Source organism: Populus trichocarpa, chromosome 1 (assembly GCF_000002775.5).
Source record: "Populus trichocarpa isolate Nisqually-1 chromosome 1, P.trichocarpa_v4.1, whole genome shotgun sequence".
Taxonomy (NCBI): Eukaryota; Viridiplantae; Streptophyta; class Magnoliopsida; order Malpighiales; family Salicaceae; genus Populus; species Populus trichocarpa.
This window is the reverse complement of record NC_037285.2, coordinates 48,092,813-48,108,280: the sequence shown is the minus strand read 5'-3', so window position 1 is coordinate 48,108,280 and position 15,468 is coordinate 48,092,813. Positions and strand designations below refer to the sequence as shown.

At 31.3% G+C, this 15,468-nt stretch overlaps 1 protein-coding gene across 3 annotated transcripts; it reads left to right on the top strand.

Annotated features, from left to right (window-relative positions):
- Positions 1-4,436: 4,436 nt before the first annotated feature.
- On the top strand, positions 4,437-9,157 carry LOC7490735 (uncharacterized). Of its 3 annotated transcripts, none has more exons than XR_002976792.1 (4): positions 4,437-5,546; positions 5,741-6,292; positions 6,400-6,756; positions 8,761-9,157. XR_002976792.1 is itself a non-coding variant. In XM_024581242.1 (3 exons), exons 1-3 carry the CDS (start codon positions 4,590-4,592, stop codon positions 6,508-6,510), a joined length of 1,620 nt encoding a protein of 539 aa, XP_024437010.1. In that variant the 5' UTR covers positions 4,437-4,589; the 3' UTR covers positions 6,511-6,970. The 3 variants fall into 3 exon arrangements, 1 of the variants encoding a protein (XP_024437010.1); XR_002976793.1 differs by lacking the exon at positions 8,761-9,157 and adding an exon at positions 7,649-8,007; XM_024581242.1 differs by lacking the exon at positions 8,761-9,157 and having other exon boundaries at positions 6,400-6,970.
- Positions 9,158-15,468: the final 6,311 nt, after the last annotated feature.

Sequence of the window (15,468 nt, the reverse complement as noted above, 5' to 3'; positions counted from 1 at the left end):
TTAGGGTGTTTTGTTTTTTTTTTCCTAAAAGGTTATCTCGTTCTTATATCCTTCAATATTAGATTTGCTTTTTATTGAGTTGTCTTCATCTCATGAAACAAGTTGCAAGTTTGATAAGTTAATCTAGTCGACTCAGTTTTTTTTCTTTTTTCTAATTGTTTTTTTTTTCAATTTCATCATTTAATATTGTGTTTGATTGAGAATTAGGCTTAATGATTTATTTCAGTTTAATTTTTTTGAAGTTATCCTGATCTCATGACCCGAGAATATTACTTAACGTGTTAATCCATATTGACTTGACTCATTTTTTGCATTCTTTTTTTTTAACTAAATTTTTACAAATTTCATCGTTCAATATTGAGGGCAATAAGATCAATTAAGAATTAAGCTTCATAATTTATTTTGATTTTTTTATGGGGTTATCTCAGTCTCATAACTAGAGTCGTAGAGTTGACAAGTTAATTGGGGTTAAATTATATTATTTTTTGGATTTTTTTTTCTCAATCTCATACCCGGATTTTGATTTTGACAGATTGACTTAAGTTGTTTTTTTATTTTATTTTTTTAATTATTTTTTTTAGTTTCATCTTTCAACATTGGACTGATTGAGAATTGAACTTAGTAATTTGTTTCAGTTTTTTTTTTTTCTATAGAGTTATCTCGGTCTTATGACTCGAGTCGCAAGTTTGACATGTTAACTCAGGTTGTATTTTTTAGATCTTTTTTAATTAATTTTTTTTAATTTTATTCTTTAACATTTGGTTGATTGAAAATTAGGTTTTATAATTTTGTTTTATATAGGGTTATCATAGTCTCATAATCCATGTAACATATTTGATATGTTAACCTAGATTGATCCAAGTCAATCTAATATGTTGTTATCTTTATATTAAAAAAAATATCATCTTAATTTTTTTTAGTTAAACTATGTTTTGGCATGTCGTTGCTTTTAGACCTGAAATGTCAACTAGATCATATCGATTCAACTCTCACACGATTTTTTTTTTTCACTAAAAACAATTTTAGCAATATCTAAATATTCTTTTTACATATAAGAGAATTCTAATATTCTCTTATCAACGTGTCCATTAACGAATATATAATGTGTTTCATGTGCATTTGCATGAAAAAGATTGGTCCATTGAATAAAAGTAAATCTATGGCTTTACATTTCCTTTATCTTTTGTGGCATGTGAACACGAGTCCAAAAGAATAAACTTTTCTTGTGTCTCTTACTAATTAGTCAATATTTTCCACCATCATCTTCTTTTATATGCTCCCTATAATTGCTTTAATTAAGAATATATCCTTGTCATTAAGGAGATAATATATTATTATGCCATGCCTTGTGCCTTCACATTGGATAATCACAACGTGTCTCCAACACGTACGTTGCAAAAAAAGTTGTTCTAAATCATTAGATATTGTGCGAGATTTTTTGGAATTCACTTACATGAAATGAGATTCATAGATTATTATTATAATAAATTTTGCTCTTATTTACGGTAACTTTTCCGGCTACCATTTAAGAAAAGTAGATATAAGAAAACATTTTTAATTATAATTTTTTAAAAAATATATGTTTAGTTAAAAATATTTTTAAAAAAATCATTATTTTAGCTTCTACAAAACTAAGGTTTAAAACAAAATTATATGTGAGGCCAATAAAAAAAAAACAAAAACTATTTGACTAATTAAATATGTTTTTTCTACGCGATTGGATAAAAAACAGAAGCTATTAAAGTACTAAATAGTCTCTAAATTTAGCTCGGTTATGTAAATAGATTTAAAATTTAGTAATCCTTGAGTCAATCTAGATGTTAAAAAAAGTTAACATAAAATTAACTCAATTTAATTTTATTGATCAATTGATGATTACATGACCTGATTAATAAACAAATTAATTTTTTATTGATTCAGGTCAATTACGTTCAATATGTTTGAACCATAACCTAGATTTTATGTCAAATTGATATCCTAAATAAGTTTAATTATAACTATTATGTTTCAATATTAAAAACTTAGATTAAACGGTTTTTGTTTCTTCGATGTTGGATTTGCTAATTGCGTTATTATGTGTTTTTCAAGACTAATTAAGCAGAGAATGTGAAGAAAACGTTTTCTTACAAATGCAAGGAACTTAATGTTAACTCAAGCGGCTCCTCACATACGGGAAGAGAAAGAGAAAGAGAGAGAGAGAAAAAACATACACAGACACAGATTTCTCCGAAATTTTCAATTCAAACAAAACAGAAAAGAAAAGAAAAGACAAATACTGTTCGAATTTTAAGTGTTCGCGGCAGGGAGCTTGACTTCTAGTTCTTGTGAACTTCTTGCTCATGTGGGCATTTCTGGTCTTTGGTCGGTACAGTACAACGTTTGTTCAAAATATATAATTTAAGCTTTTTCAAGAATGACAGTTCCTTGATGCTAAAAACAATTATTAATATTTATTTATTTCAAATTTGTTTCTAAAGAGGCACTCGATTATGTATTTAAAATCTTACTTTACTGAATCAATATGAGAAATCAGTTTTTTTTTTATGTTAATTTCTTACAAGTAAACTGGTTTTATTGTACCTAGATTTTGATTTGATTGAGATTAAAGCTCGATTTTTATTTTCTTAAACAAAATTAAAGTTATTAATGGTGTGTTTGTTAATATGGTTCAATTTATTTTTTAAAATGGTTATTGCTTGAAAACAAATATTAAATTGATATTTTTTTATTTATTTGTTTTTATTATTTTGATATGTTAATTTTAAAAATTAAAAATAAATCTAAAAAATATTATTTTAATATTTTCTTAATAAAAAACAAACACAACTTCAATTATGCATATAAGCTAGAGGGTTGACCCTGATCTCAGTGATCAAGTTTCATCTTTTATAGGATAACCTTTTTTTGGATCCAAAGGGGGAAGATGACCAACGAACTAGACTACAAATTTTATTTTCAGTGGCATTTCATTTTAGCTTCCCTGCATGAGATAGTTAAGTACGCAAAATTAGTAAATACAAACAAAAATACCAGTGAAAGATTTTTATTGGTAGATTGTAGTGAATTTTATCAATAGAATAGTTCCTTGTTGTATAAATCGATAAACACTAATAAAAATATTTTCTTGAAATATATTGAGGGAATTACAGTGGGAAAAGAAGAAATGAGAAAAAAAATAAAAAAAGTATGATGACGTGCTATTTTTACAGACAGACTTACTGACAGATTTAAATATGTTGATTAAATCTATCGGTAAATCTATCTGAAATATTTAATTTATGACTTGACGAACGACCTTCCTCTCTTCATCCCTCATTTCTTCTTCTTTTTCTATTTTTTCTGTGCAACAAACATCACAACCCCATTTAATTTTATCACAAATCAATCTCTCGTTACAAATTCAGCCACCCAACACTCAATTTGTCAGCATCTCTGTTCTGATTCAAATTTTATTGAGGATTCTCCACTTCAAGTAAGCAAAATTATCCATTTTTTTTTTATTTTAACTCAATTTTAAAATATTAATTTTTATTGTATATTTTGTAGTATATGTATCTTGTTTCGATGTTTACTTGTTTTTATAGCTTTTTTCCATAGAAATTTGTATTATAAATATATGATTTGTACATGTTAGAGTTTGTTTGAGAATTTATAAATTTATATTTGTTTATAAATTGATGAAATTTAATTTAAATTTTATAACTTAGGTGTTTCGTGATGAAATAAATAATGATTTATTTAACGAGTCTGTTTTATAAAACATGTGGGAAAAATACTATTTATTGCTATAACACTTTCCCCACAAAAATAAAAAAAACAAAAAAACTAGGTGTTGTTAGTTTGAAATGTAGACCCACACCACTTGGCCCATTTTGTTAAGGTGCATGTGTGGGTTCTTTTTTGTTTTTTATAAAAGTTTCATCTATTAATTTTTATTTTAAATTGATTGGAAATAAAAATACTATCAAATCCGATTAAATCCAACCGAATTTGCTAAATTCAGATGAGATCTAATTTGGTAAACTTCAAGATTTTTTTTTAAATTCTAATAGAATAAACTATAGCTATTAAGTTGTTTAAATAGTTGAGTTGCTAACCTTTTTAATTCAGAACTTGATCTAAATCAAGTTTTATTTCAAACTAGTTGGAAATTAACTTGTTAAATCTGAACACTAAAGCTAAATTCAAGTAAAACTTAATAGGATGAATTTCAATATTTTTTAGTTTTTATTTTAAACAATATCTTTTATTAAAAAACGAAAACGATATGGTTTTAGATTTCCCGGTAAATTGGTACCAAAGATTCGGGTGAAGTGAGCCCCTAGCAAAGTTTTTTTTTTTTTTTAAATAAAATCCCTTAATAATTAATATATTCTATCTCAAACTTCTTAAATGAAAATTTAAATTTAAAATAAAAAATCAAATCGTCGTCGTACTACCACAGACACTTAAAATACCCAAAGACCTCTCCTTAATCTCTCCGAACAAACCAAATTATAATAAATTTCTCTCTACCCGCAGATTCTCTTTTTTCCGTTCTCTTATGAGACGGAGATGATTTGTTTTCAGCCAAGCAGCACAAAATCAGTATGGATTTTTCTTCCGCCTCCGCCTCCCCTCTCTGCCGCTCGCCGCCCCGCACTCGCAGTCGTAGATGGCGTCAGAGTCGGACTTGTACCGCTGTTGTTGTCGTGGCTGCACTTGTGATTACCACTACAGCCTGGCTGTCTCTTGTTTTCTCCGGCACTACTGCTCGGTGGTGTTGGCATAGGCTTAAGAACTGGGAAGGAAGCCTGCACACGCTCCCGTGGAAACCACAAAGTCAGAATCCAAATGGGGTTGAGGAAGAAGATAAGGATTTGTCTCTTGAAGGAATTGCTCCGTCTCTTCCATTAGGAAGAAACAGGAGCCTATCGGAGGAGGAGAGACGAAGAGATGGAGCAGGGCTAGCGTTAAATCATATAGTTTTCGGCATTGCAGGGTCTTCTCAGCTGTGGAAGAGAAGGAAAGAGTTTATAAGGCTATGGTGGAGAAAGGACTCTTCAATGCGGGGTCATGTTTGGGTGGAAGAGCAAGTGGATGATAAAGAATGGGATGAGTCATTGCCAAGGATTATGATTTCGGAGGATACTTCTCGGTTTCGGTACACGAATCCGACCGGACATCCTTCTGGGCTTCGGATTGCGCGCATTGTGTTGGAAACTTTTCGACTAGGTTTGTCTGATGTTCGATGGTTTGTTTTGGGAGATGATGATACTATTTTTAGTGTAGATAATTTGGTTGATGTATTGAGTAAGTATGATTGTAATGAGATGGTTTATATCGGCGGTCCTTCAGAGAGTCACTCTGCTAATACTTATTTTAGTCATAATATGGCTTATGGAGGTGGCGGGATTGCTATAAGTTATCCTCTTGCCAAGGCGCTTTATAGTGTTCTTGATGATTGTCTTGAGAGATATCATAGGTTATATGGAAGTGATGATAGACTCCTCGCTTGTATTTCCGAGCTTGGCGTTCCTTTATCAAGAGAACATGGGTTTCACCAGGTTTGTTTATCTACTACTGCTGCCCTCCTGCTCTTAATCATTTTCTAATTTTCACCTTTTAGAAAACTTGTATTTTATTAGTAATTATGTGTTATGGCTTGTGCTGCTAAGAAGTTAGTGGTTTTATGTTAAAGTCTGGAGAATTAGACCCCTTGAATTCTAGGATTTAAGTTGTGGTTGGTTTGTTATGGCAGTGGGATATCAGGGGTAGCGCTCATGGTCTTTTATCTGCGCACCCGATTTCACCCTTTGTGTCAATTCATCATGTAGAGGTCGTGGAGCCTATTTACCCTGGGATGAGCTCTTTGGAGAGTTTGAAATTGTTCACTAAGGCCATGAAGGTTGATCTTATGAGCTTCTTGCAGCGATCAATCTGTTATGACCATGCACGCCGCCTAACTTTTTCTGTCTCGCTTGGTTATGCTATTCAAGTGTTCCCAAGCATCGTGCTACCCCGGGTCCTTGAGCGCTCAGAAATGACTTTCTCTGCTTGGAACAAGATTCATAATCTGAATGAGTTTGATTTGGATACTAGGGATCCCTCCAAATCTGTTTGTAAGAGTCCAGTCCTCTTCTTCTTAGAAGATGTGGAAAGACAAGGCAACACTACTCTGGGTACATATGTGCGGGCGGGGAGATTGAAAGATGATTTGAAAAGAAAAGTTCTCTGCTTTCCTCGTTCGGCTCCTCTTCCTTATGTGGGGCGTATTCAGGCTTTGGGGTATCCTCTAAAGAACTGGCATTTGGTGAGTTCCCTTTGTATTTTTTTTTTATTCTCAGCATCGTCTACTCTGATTTTCAAACTTTTCCTTACAAGTTAAATGTTGACATTTTAAATATATATCATGGACAGTCACCACGTCGCCTGTGTTGCAAACTGAATCAAACAAGTGATGAACTCCTTACAATATCAGTTAGACAGTGTGGGAAGGGATCTTTTGGTTCTTTTGCTGATTCCGTGTGAATATGAATGGTAGCACTTCGTCTACTCGATATCATTGCTGGGGGGATTATTTTATGCTTGAAGAAGGCCCTTTTCCCAGCCTGTGCTTTATATTGTACAGCATCATTGTTTGGCTCCTTCTTGCAACAGTGGTTTACCGAATGGCATCTGGCATTTTGAAAACCATGCTAACAAATTGAGTTTAAGATGAGATCACAGACCTTCACTTCATGGACTACATTCTGTGCCTTCCTTTTTCTTCGGAAGGTAAATAATTTGAAGTCTATATCTAACTTGTAAACATTGCTAATGATGTGAGAAACAATTTTTGTTAGTTTACAAATGAAAACTCCAAGATTCATTTGTCCTATTTTTAATTGTCTGTGTTTTGCTGTGAACTCTAGTAATTTTATTTTTTTCTTGTACCTTCAACTCTCTGTTGAACACTATTGTTCGAGCAATTAGATCTTTGATTGTGCCACCCACTCATTGCAGTAGATGTTCAGTTAAATATCATCCCAATTATTTGGTGTTGGTTTGATATGTCCTTTTTACTTTATAAGGAAAGCCCTTGATAGGATTTTCGTGCATCTGCTTGGCATTCTGTTCTAATTAGAACCTAGTTGACTATCTTACCACATTGTTCTGCTTTTCTGCTGATATGTTGGATCCAACACCATGGGTTTTACCTTAACCCCATGCAACTCTTTGAGCACATCCCTTACAATCTTGTATTCAATTTGTGTACTTTCAGTGCTCATTAGTGCATATTTTTTCTGTATTATTCAGCTTGTATCATACTTATTACGGTCTAATGGTATGGATAATACGCAATATTTGGAACTAGTAAATTTGAAGGGTTTGCTGATCTACACAACTCCCCCCCCCCCCCCCAACCCCATTACTCTTTCCTTAATCTCGTGCAACTTATGAGCACATCATCATATGGATTCATATGAGTGCATCATACACAACTCAACTTGCATCGTGTCTCCAATTTGTGTACCTTACAAGGACACGTTAGAAAAAAGAACAATGTGTCAAAAGTTATGTGGTAGTGTTAGATAAGTCTTTGGGGGAGCCATGTCAGCAATTCAATGCTGTTTAATTGAGATGTGTTTATATTTTCTCACATTTAAATGCCTCCCGCCTTGTGCAGTTTTTCTCTTCTACGGTGGACCTACAATGACTTGGAGTTCATTGCCTCCGGTCAGCTGTTGTTATGCTAGAAAGAGCTAAATCATCCAATTAATTCATTATGTTTGTTGCCTTATTGGTCCAATTACGATCTTACGGAGTTCATTATTCTAAAGCTCTCACGCTCTCCAATTGTGTCATATTTTCTCTTCGGAAACCTTGGTAGGTTAGGGATGCAGGGTTTTTGTGAGTGAGATGAAAGAACATTTTGGTAATCTTGTCAACAACTTTTTGTAATTTGTGATGATTGTATCTCATTCTTTTAGTCTGAATCTTTGTTTTTTATTCTATGAGTTGCTAGTTAAAAAATGCTTTAAGGCATACGTTTTGACTTTTGCATTAAGGAGTCTCTCTTACCTATCTTTGTCATAAACGAATGAGATATTTGGGCATCTCTTAGTTTGTGAGAAATTGTTTGAGCAAGACCCTAGGAAGCATGGAAATGACAAAGTTCAATGGGTCTACGCAAAAAAGAATAGTCAAAGTCATGTTTCAGCTCGTTCTTCAAGAAACCTATCCTCTTTCTAACCTTTTCTGGAGTGATATCAAAGGCTCAGACTAGCATCTTAATGGAGCCTTTTTTTTTCTCTTCTCATTGATTGTGTTGATGTGGTTGTCCTCTTGCGTTATAGATTTCCTAGGTGGTTTAACTTTGAATAATCTCTCCGCATAGGACTGTCCGTATACACAGCTGGTTCTTGATTTGATCCCTATACCATTTCCAATCATTCTTCTTGAGTGAAATAGACAACTAACGCAAGATTCTCCGTGTAGCCGTGTTACTAGAGGCCCTGTCGGTTTTCTTCATTCTTTTCTGGAGTAGATCTTCCATCTTTTCTTCCTTATGGATCTTTACTTGAGAGTTCTCATGATTTTGGTTCATTGGGTAAATTGCATGTTCTTTTTTTCTCGTGCAGTCCATCCTATGTCAATACACCTGTCTCAAACTACAAATGCAAGTATAAACCATAGCATGAAGGAAAAACTGTCTAACACCAGCGATGCTTTTTAATAGCTTTACATTTCAGTGCTTTAATCTTTATCCATCAACTAATATGGTTTAGTTACTTCCAGATTGCATAACTAGCAAATCAGGTGGGATTTGTGGCCGAGAACCTCTCTCAGGAACTGGGAGGTTAGCTGCATTTGAAGTTGCAAGTTGAGTGTGAACTAGTGCATGCACTGTGCATCCATTTCACTAGTGACTAAAGCCAGGGGTTTAAAGTGGCTTTTGAAGGGCCAGAAACAGTTTGATGGCACAGCAAAGCATTAAGTGCCAGAAGTGCAACTTGTTCATTCTGATGGGTGCAAGTCCTTTTAGTTCTAGTGGGAGCTGTCGCCTTGATAAAGTGGACAATTAACGATGCTTTAGGAGTCGTTAATAGATCACTTCAAGTGATGGTGACCCTTTTTTGACTTGATGGGATTTTGCTTGGGAACCTAAATTTTATCCTTATTGTTTTCTTTTTCATCCTAGAATTTCTTCCACTCGTTCACAACTACATAAGCATGTTCTTATTTTGCTGTCTAATCAACCATGGAATTTACTTCCAAGGGAGCCCAAACTCCAATGGTTAAGACTCGAGATTTCTACCTGGAGATCTCACTAATGTTTTGGGGATAATCTTTTCGCTACAGTCATTGCTGCCGTGGACATGCAAGACCATTAATGTATTAGCCCAGCAAGGCTCGTTGGGTTTTCTTTCTTGGAAAAGAAGACTCGCATGAGTTGACTGCTGGCTATTAAGGGTTAAAGAGTGTTACACATTCTTGTCAGAAGAGAACATGTTGGCTAAAAACCTGGAACACAAGCTGCTGAGATACCGAAAAGAAGAGGAGGTGGGCGTGGGCAGTGTCATGCGGCGCGGCCGTGTAGGACAAATTTGGATTTCAAGCAGCGGGAGGACTAGGCGGGCGGGCTTTTTTTTTTTTTTTTTTTTCTAGTGTGAGGGATGAACCCTATCCTCAAAACGTTGAATTAGGGTCATCTTTGAGTTGCCGTAGGTTTTTTTCTTTCCTTGGAAAAGGAAAAGGACCTTCGTGTTCTGTCGGGCTTGCATTTTTCACTCCAATGCACGGAATATGTCGTTGTGATATGTTTTGCAAGGTTACGGTGATGGCAAAATATTTATGTGGTAATTAAGTTCCGATACATTTCAGATTTTATTTGTATTATCTGGTTTAATATGTCATTTTAAATATTAATTTGACTAGCTTCATCTGAATGAAATTAAAAAAAGTATATATCGGGGAATATATTCTTAATCAATCAATCTCAAGACGACATCACATTTGCCCGTTTCAGAATCCTCGTGTCTGCCTTGAATTCGTGGCCTTGCATGAACCAAGTAAATCTAGGAGGACTTTATACATCACACAACATGACATTTCTATTTGCTATTATTATGACTGCCTTTCAAGCAATAACTTTCAATCCTCTAATCACATATTAATCGTAAAACCATTCGTACTTTCATTGTCAATTGGGATTATAACATCTTTTCCTTGGCAATTAATTACCTCTAATCCTAATTGTATTAAGAGCATAACTCTCGGCTAGAGCCTTAATGGATAGCCCAAATTCTTCAATCTTGTTATTCTTCCTTTATCATTACACTTATATCCTGACATATTACAAGTACATGAATAATTTATTTTGAGAACCCGTTTCAAAGACATAAGCACAAGAAAAAACTTCTTGATTATGATAGATATGATCGATGTTATAACTTAAAGTTTTGATGATTCTAATTTTTTTATGGATTAAAATCAACCATCAAAATTCAACAAGAATGGTAAAGATGATGTTGAAGGAGAAGATTTTGATATAACCTTTTGTTTTGCTTGAAGTCTTTCTTTTTTTCTTTATCACGCTTGTCTTGACTCTTTATTGTTTTTCATAAATTGAAGTGATTTTATTAATTACTAGTCAAAAAAATATCTTTAGGTTAATTTTTATACATTATTTTTTTTTCAATAATATTTGAAGTATGCCATTGTTTTAATGAAAGAAAAATTCTTTTAGTATTTTCTTAAAATTAAAACCAAGTTTAAAACATGGGAACTAGACGAAGATAGTGTGTTTGAGATTGTGGCGGCGGTTGATTTTCAAAGTATTTTTTGCTTGAAAATATATCAAAATAATTTTTTTAATTTATTTTTGATATCAACACATCAAAGTGATATAAAATCATAAAAAATATAATTTGAAGCAAAAATAAATTTCAAAAATATTTTTTGAATGCAAAAACAAACATACTCTTACTGTATCCAAGTTCATTGTTAATGACACAAGCTATGAAAACAATTTACTTTATAATCATGATAGGAATGGATTAGAGGTGAGCATTCTGGTTTAGATATAAAAAAAATTCAAATTAAACAGATATTTTTTTCAACAAAATTTTGAACCAAGACAAATCGAATAGGTTTAGTTTTTCATTTTTAAAAGTTAATTAAGTCCAATTTAATTAATGGGTCTTTCAGTTGAGCTATATTTGAAAAACAAATCTGAATTATAGGTCTTTAGTTTATAATAAGGTTTTTTTTTTTGTTATCATAAATGTTTGGTTCGGTTTTTATTATTATTATTATTTTAAAAAACAAAACTAAAACCAACATGATTTAAAAAAAACTGAAAAAAACACTCAATTCAGTTAATTTTCAATCAAATTCTTACATATATTTTAAATAGTTTGACAAGTGGGTGTATTGGCAAGAAATTTGAGACAAGGGAGGGTTTTACAGGTAATATGAAGTGGATGAAAAAAAGAAGGGGAAGCCATGTGCGCACCCATTTGGCCAGAGACTTAACGGAGAGAGAGGACGGCGTTGGTGGGCTGCTGCGAAGGTTTCACAGACTCAGGAGAAACGCCACGCACGTTCTAACACCTCACAAAATGGGCCCCTTTTCACAGCTGTTCCAATCTGTTCCTGTCTTTTCCTTCTTTTTTTTCCCACCCCTCCACTCTTATTTCATCCAATTTTTATTTCTCATTTTCTTGATCCGTTGAAGATTTCTTAGGTGAAATGGAGATTAATTATGATAGATTTTGGGGAATTCTTAGAGTAATTAATGATCCCTTTATTAACCTTATTTAATACTGCATTAATCACTTTTATTTTATATACACAATATATTTTTACATATATATTTTTGTTTTTTATATATCCGTCCATTAAATTTTATTTGTAAGATGAGAAATATTAATTATACATGGAATAGTTGAACGGATCCGAGTTTAACTCAACTTGAGTTCATTCAATTCATTAAAATGATCATTGAGTACTCTTGAGAATTAACCAAACAAGTTAAATTTAATTATATTAATGAATTAATGCGAATAATTAAAGATTAGATTCGAAATATATATTCCCGAATGTAGAACCTATTGTTTAATAATAATAATAAAAAAAAAAACTCTAAGTATGCAATGCAAAACCATAGATGTATCTATGAAACTAAGCTAGCATACGCAAAATAAATAAATTATATATAATTAAGAATTATATAATATAGTTTCCAATTAAGTGGAGTCCACAAATCTTGAAATCATGGAGGCAGTAAGCTCGCTCCTCCTCATCATGTAATGCTCACCATGTTATATATTCTCTTTTAAACCCTAATTTAATCTGCCCTAATGTCATGTGGGTATGATTAGAGGCTTGATGAAACAGCAGCTTCGAAAAGTATATATATAGTAGTAAAAAAGATGGGGAAAAAGAAATAAATAAAATAAATAAATAAATAAATAAATAAATGGACAAGAGCAATGTGCTGTCAAGAATTGTGTGTGTCATGTTCTTGAAATTCTAGTTAAAAATGTGGTGATGATGAGTGGTACAGAAGAGCAGTTGCCCACAGCCATTAACCTACAGACCCAATCACATGGAACTTATTAGGATGGGTCCGATGGGACCAGACATAAACTTTCCTCTCCTTTAACTTTCCTCTCATGATTTCAATACCAAAATTAAATAATTCAATTTTACCTCTTTATTATAATTATTTTCAGAGATGATTTGAGCAAGGTTGATGTTAATGGTAGTTCGATTATATATATATATATATTGAGTGATTTGTTACATACGTGTTTATTTTTCTATAATTATTGACTTAATATATAATAAACTAGTTGTTAACGGGGTATACAGAATATTTTAATATGTTTTTTTTTATATATAAAAAATTAATGTGTAAATAGAAAATTTTATGCAAATATTTAATTAAATAAATTGATAATCATTTATTATGTAAATAAACAAAGAAAATCGTTAACAATAACTAAAAAAGAAACTGGAAAAATTAAGAGATGGATGTAGACTAAGATATTTGATCCTTTAAAATGAGACATTTAATTGTTTATGTCTGCTAAATCTGTTTCTTAAAGTTAATAAAAATATAAATACATAGGAAACTAATTGAATGAAATAAAAAGAAAAAAAATTATTATGCAAGGTCGAATATATTAAAAATATTATTTAAAAATAAATTTATTTTTATTAACATATTAAAGTTAATAAAAATATAAACACATATGGATTTGCCATCGTTATTTTTTTTTAATTTGCTTTCTATAAAGTTGACATGATCTAACGACCCAGGTTGCAAGTTTTCCTTTCGAGCTTGGGTTGACTCGAGGAGCTTTATTTTGTCATTTTTAATTTTTTTTTCAATTTTATTATTTAACATTGGGTTACTTTGGAATTCAACTTTGTAATTTTTTTTCCTTTTAACAAACATTCATTTTCTTTTGGTTATCGTTATCACCTTTTCTCTTTTAAAATTTTGTCCATTTAGTATTGTTGTTTTTTCTATCATATAATTGAATGGAGTCATCTTATTGTAATAAGGAGGGTATATGACTCAAGCTGTAAATTTATTTTCCTTTTTTAAAAAATATTTGCAGCACCTAAGCATTTTTTTATGTTAAAAAAATAGTCTAATCCACAGCAAAACATGGACTATTTATCTAGTTTACTACTAAATAAGAATTGAATAGATTGGACATGTGTAATGGATCCAAACACCAAATTAAATATGCATAGGCATGGGCCTAATTGATGGAGGTAGTTTTTAGGAAAAGCTATTTTTCTTAGTTATTATTATTTTCTATTTAGTTTAGAAAAATATTTTACTTTATGATATTTTTATATATTTTTTTCTTATTTAGTTTAGGAAATCAAATATTAAGATTGGTAATTTTATTTTAGTTTTCCTTTTTAGTTTATGAATCCTAAAATAACTCAATAATTATTGACTGAGACTTTTTTCTCTGCAAGGTAGACCTAGTACTAGTATAATTAGGGTTGTTAAATTTATATGAATTAGGATTCTGTGTGATAACCTTATTCAATTTTAATTATGCCTTTCAAGCTTGTTGCCTTCTTGTTTGTGTTTTTATCTGTATTAGTTGATATTAGAGTCTAATGAACCTAGTGGTTATTTGCTTGTTGTGTGTTGAAATAATCATGGCTGAAAGAGATAACAGAACGACATGCTTAAGTATAAGAAGATGACTAGGTTCCTCATCGAGAAAGAAATGTTCAAGAATTGATGATAAAAGAAATCTAGATACAAATTATAGAATTGAAAATAGATGTTTAAGAACTAATGATAGAATATATGCTAAGATAGATTGCAAAGTTAACATGTCAATTGAGAAAGGTGAGGAGCAGGAGATTGTGAGAAGAGTGATCACAAGTCCATTGATAGTTTTGAGAACCCGTTTCAAAGGCATAATCACAAGAAGAAACTTCTTGATCATGATAGATACGATGTTATAACTGAAAGTTTTGATGATTTTAATTCTTTTATGGATTGGAATCAACCATTAAAATTCGGTGTTATAACTGAAAGTTTTGATGATTTTAATTTTTTTATGGATTGGAATCAACCATTAAAATTCAAAACGAGGATGATAAAGATGATGCTGAATGAGAAGATTTAGATGTAAAATCCTTGGTTTGTGATGTCCATGGAAAGACAAACAAAATAGATATGGTTCCATATGTGACTTTTGATGAAGCATATTGTAAAAGATGTGCCTCATATTTGCTTGAGGAGAATTTTGGAATTGACGAGGTCACAATTGATGTTCTTATACTATAGATAAAAGTTGTGAATCAGATTTTCAAATTTTCTTCTAATTCTAAGATTAATTTTATTATTAGAGAGACTCAACATGTTGACAGATATGATGTTTTTATTGGAAAGGTTTATTATGTAAAGGGAATGAAAATTTTTTATTGGACATTCACGAGATCGAGATAAGAGCAATTTAAACTTGAGGATGAGTTTTTTTCTAACATAGAGAGACTGATGCATAAGTATTTTTAGAAAAAAATAGTTTTCTTAATTATTATTATTTCCTATTTAGTTTAGAAAAATATCTTACTTTACGATGTTCTTATAATTTTTCTATTTATTTTAGAAAATAAATTATTGTAATTGATAACTTTATTTTTATTTTTTTTAGTTTAGGAATCCCTAAAATAACTCAATAACTATTGATTAGGATTATTTTCCTCTTCAATATTTTACGCCTATGACTAGTATAAATTAATGAGGTTGTTTAATTAACTTGTATACGCATTTACTTTCAAATAACTTCTGGTTTGCATTATATTAAATAATATCAGTAATGGTTTTATTAACATATTATATTATATTAAAGACAATAACTTTTTTTATTACATGGGAAATAATTACGATGGTGAATATAACAACAGTGTGTTTTTTTTTTTTTTTTACCAATGCGTACGTGTAAAAAAGAATCTTGT

Excerpts from the sequence above, each read along its gene's own strand:
- LOC7490735 (XM_024581242.1), top strand. The coding sequence starts at position 4,590 with ATGGATTTTTCTTCCGCCTCCGCCTCCCCTCTCTGCCGCTCGCCGCCC. Across the intron at positions 5,547-5,740 it reads GAGAACATGGGTTTCACCAG|TGGGATATCAGGGGTAGCGC; the intron begins GTTTGTTTATCT and ends TTGTTATGGCAG. Across the intron at positions 6,293-6,399 it reads CTCTAAAGAACTGGCATTTG|TCACCACGTCGCCTGTGTTG; the intron begins GTGAGTTCCCTT and ends TATCATGGACAG.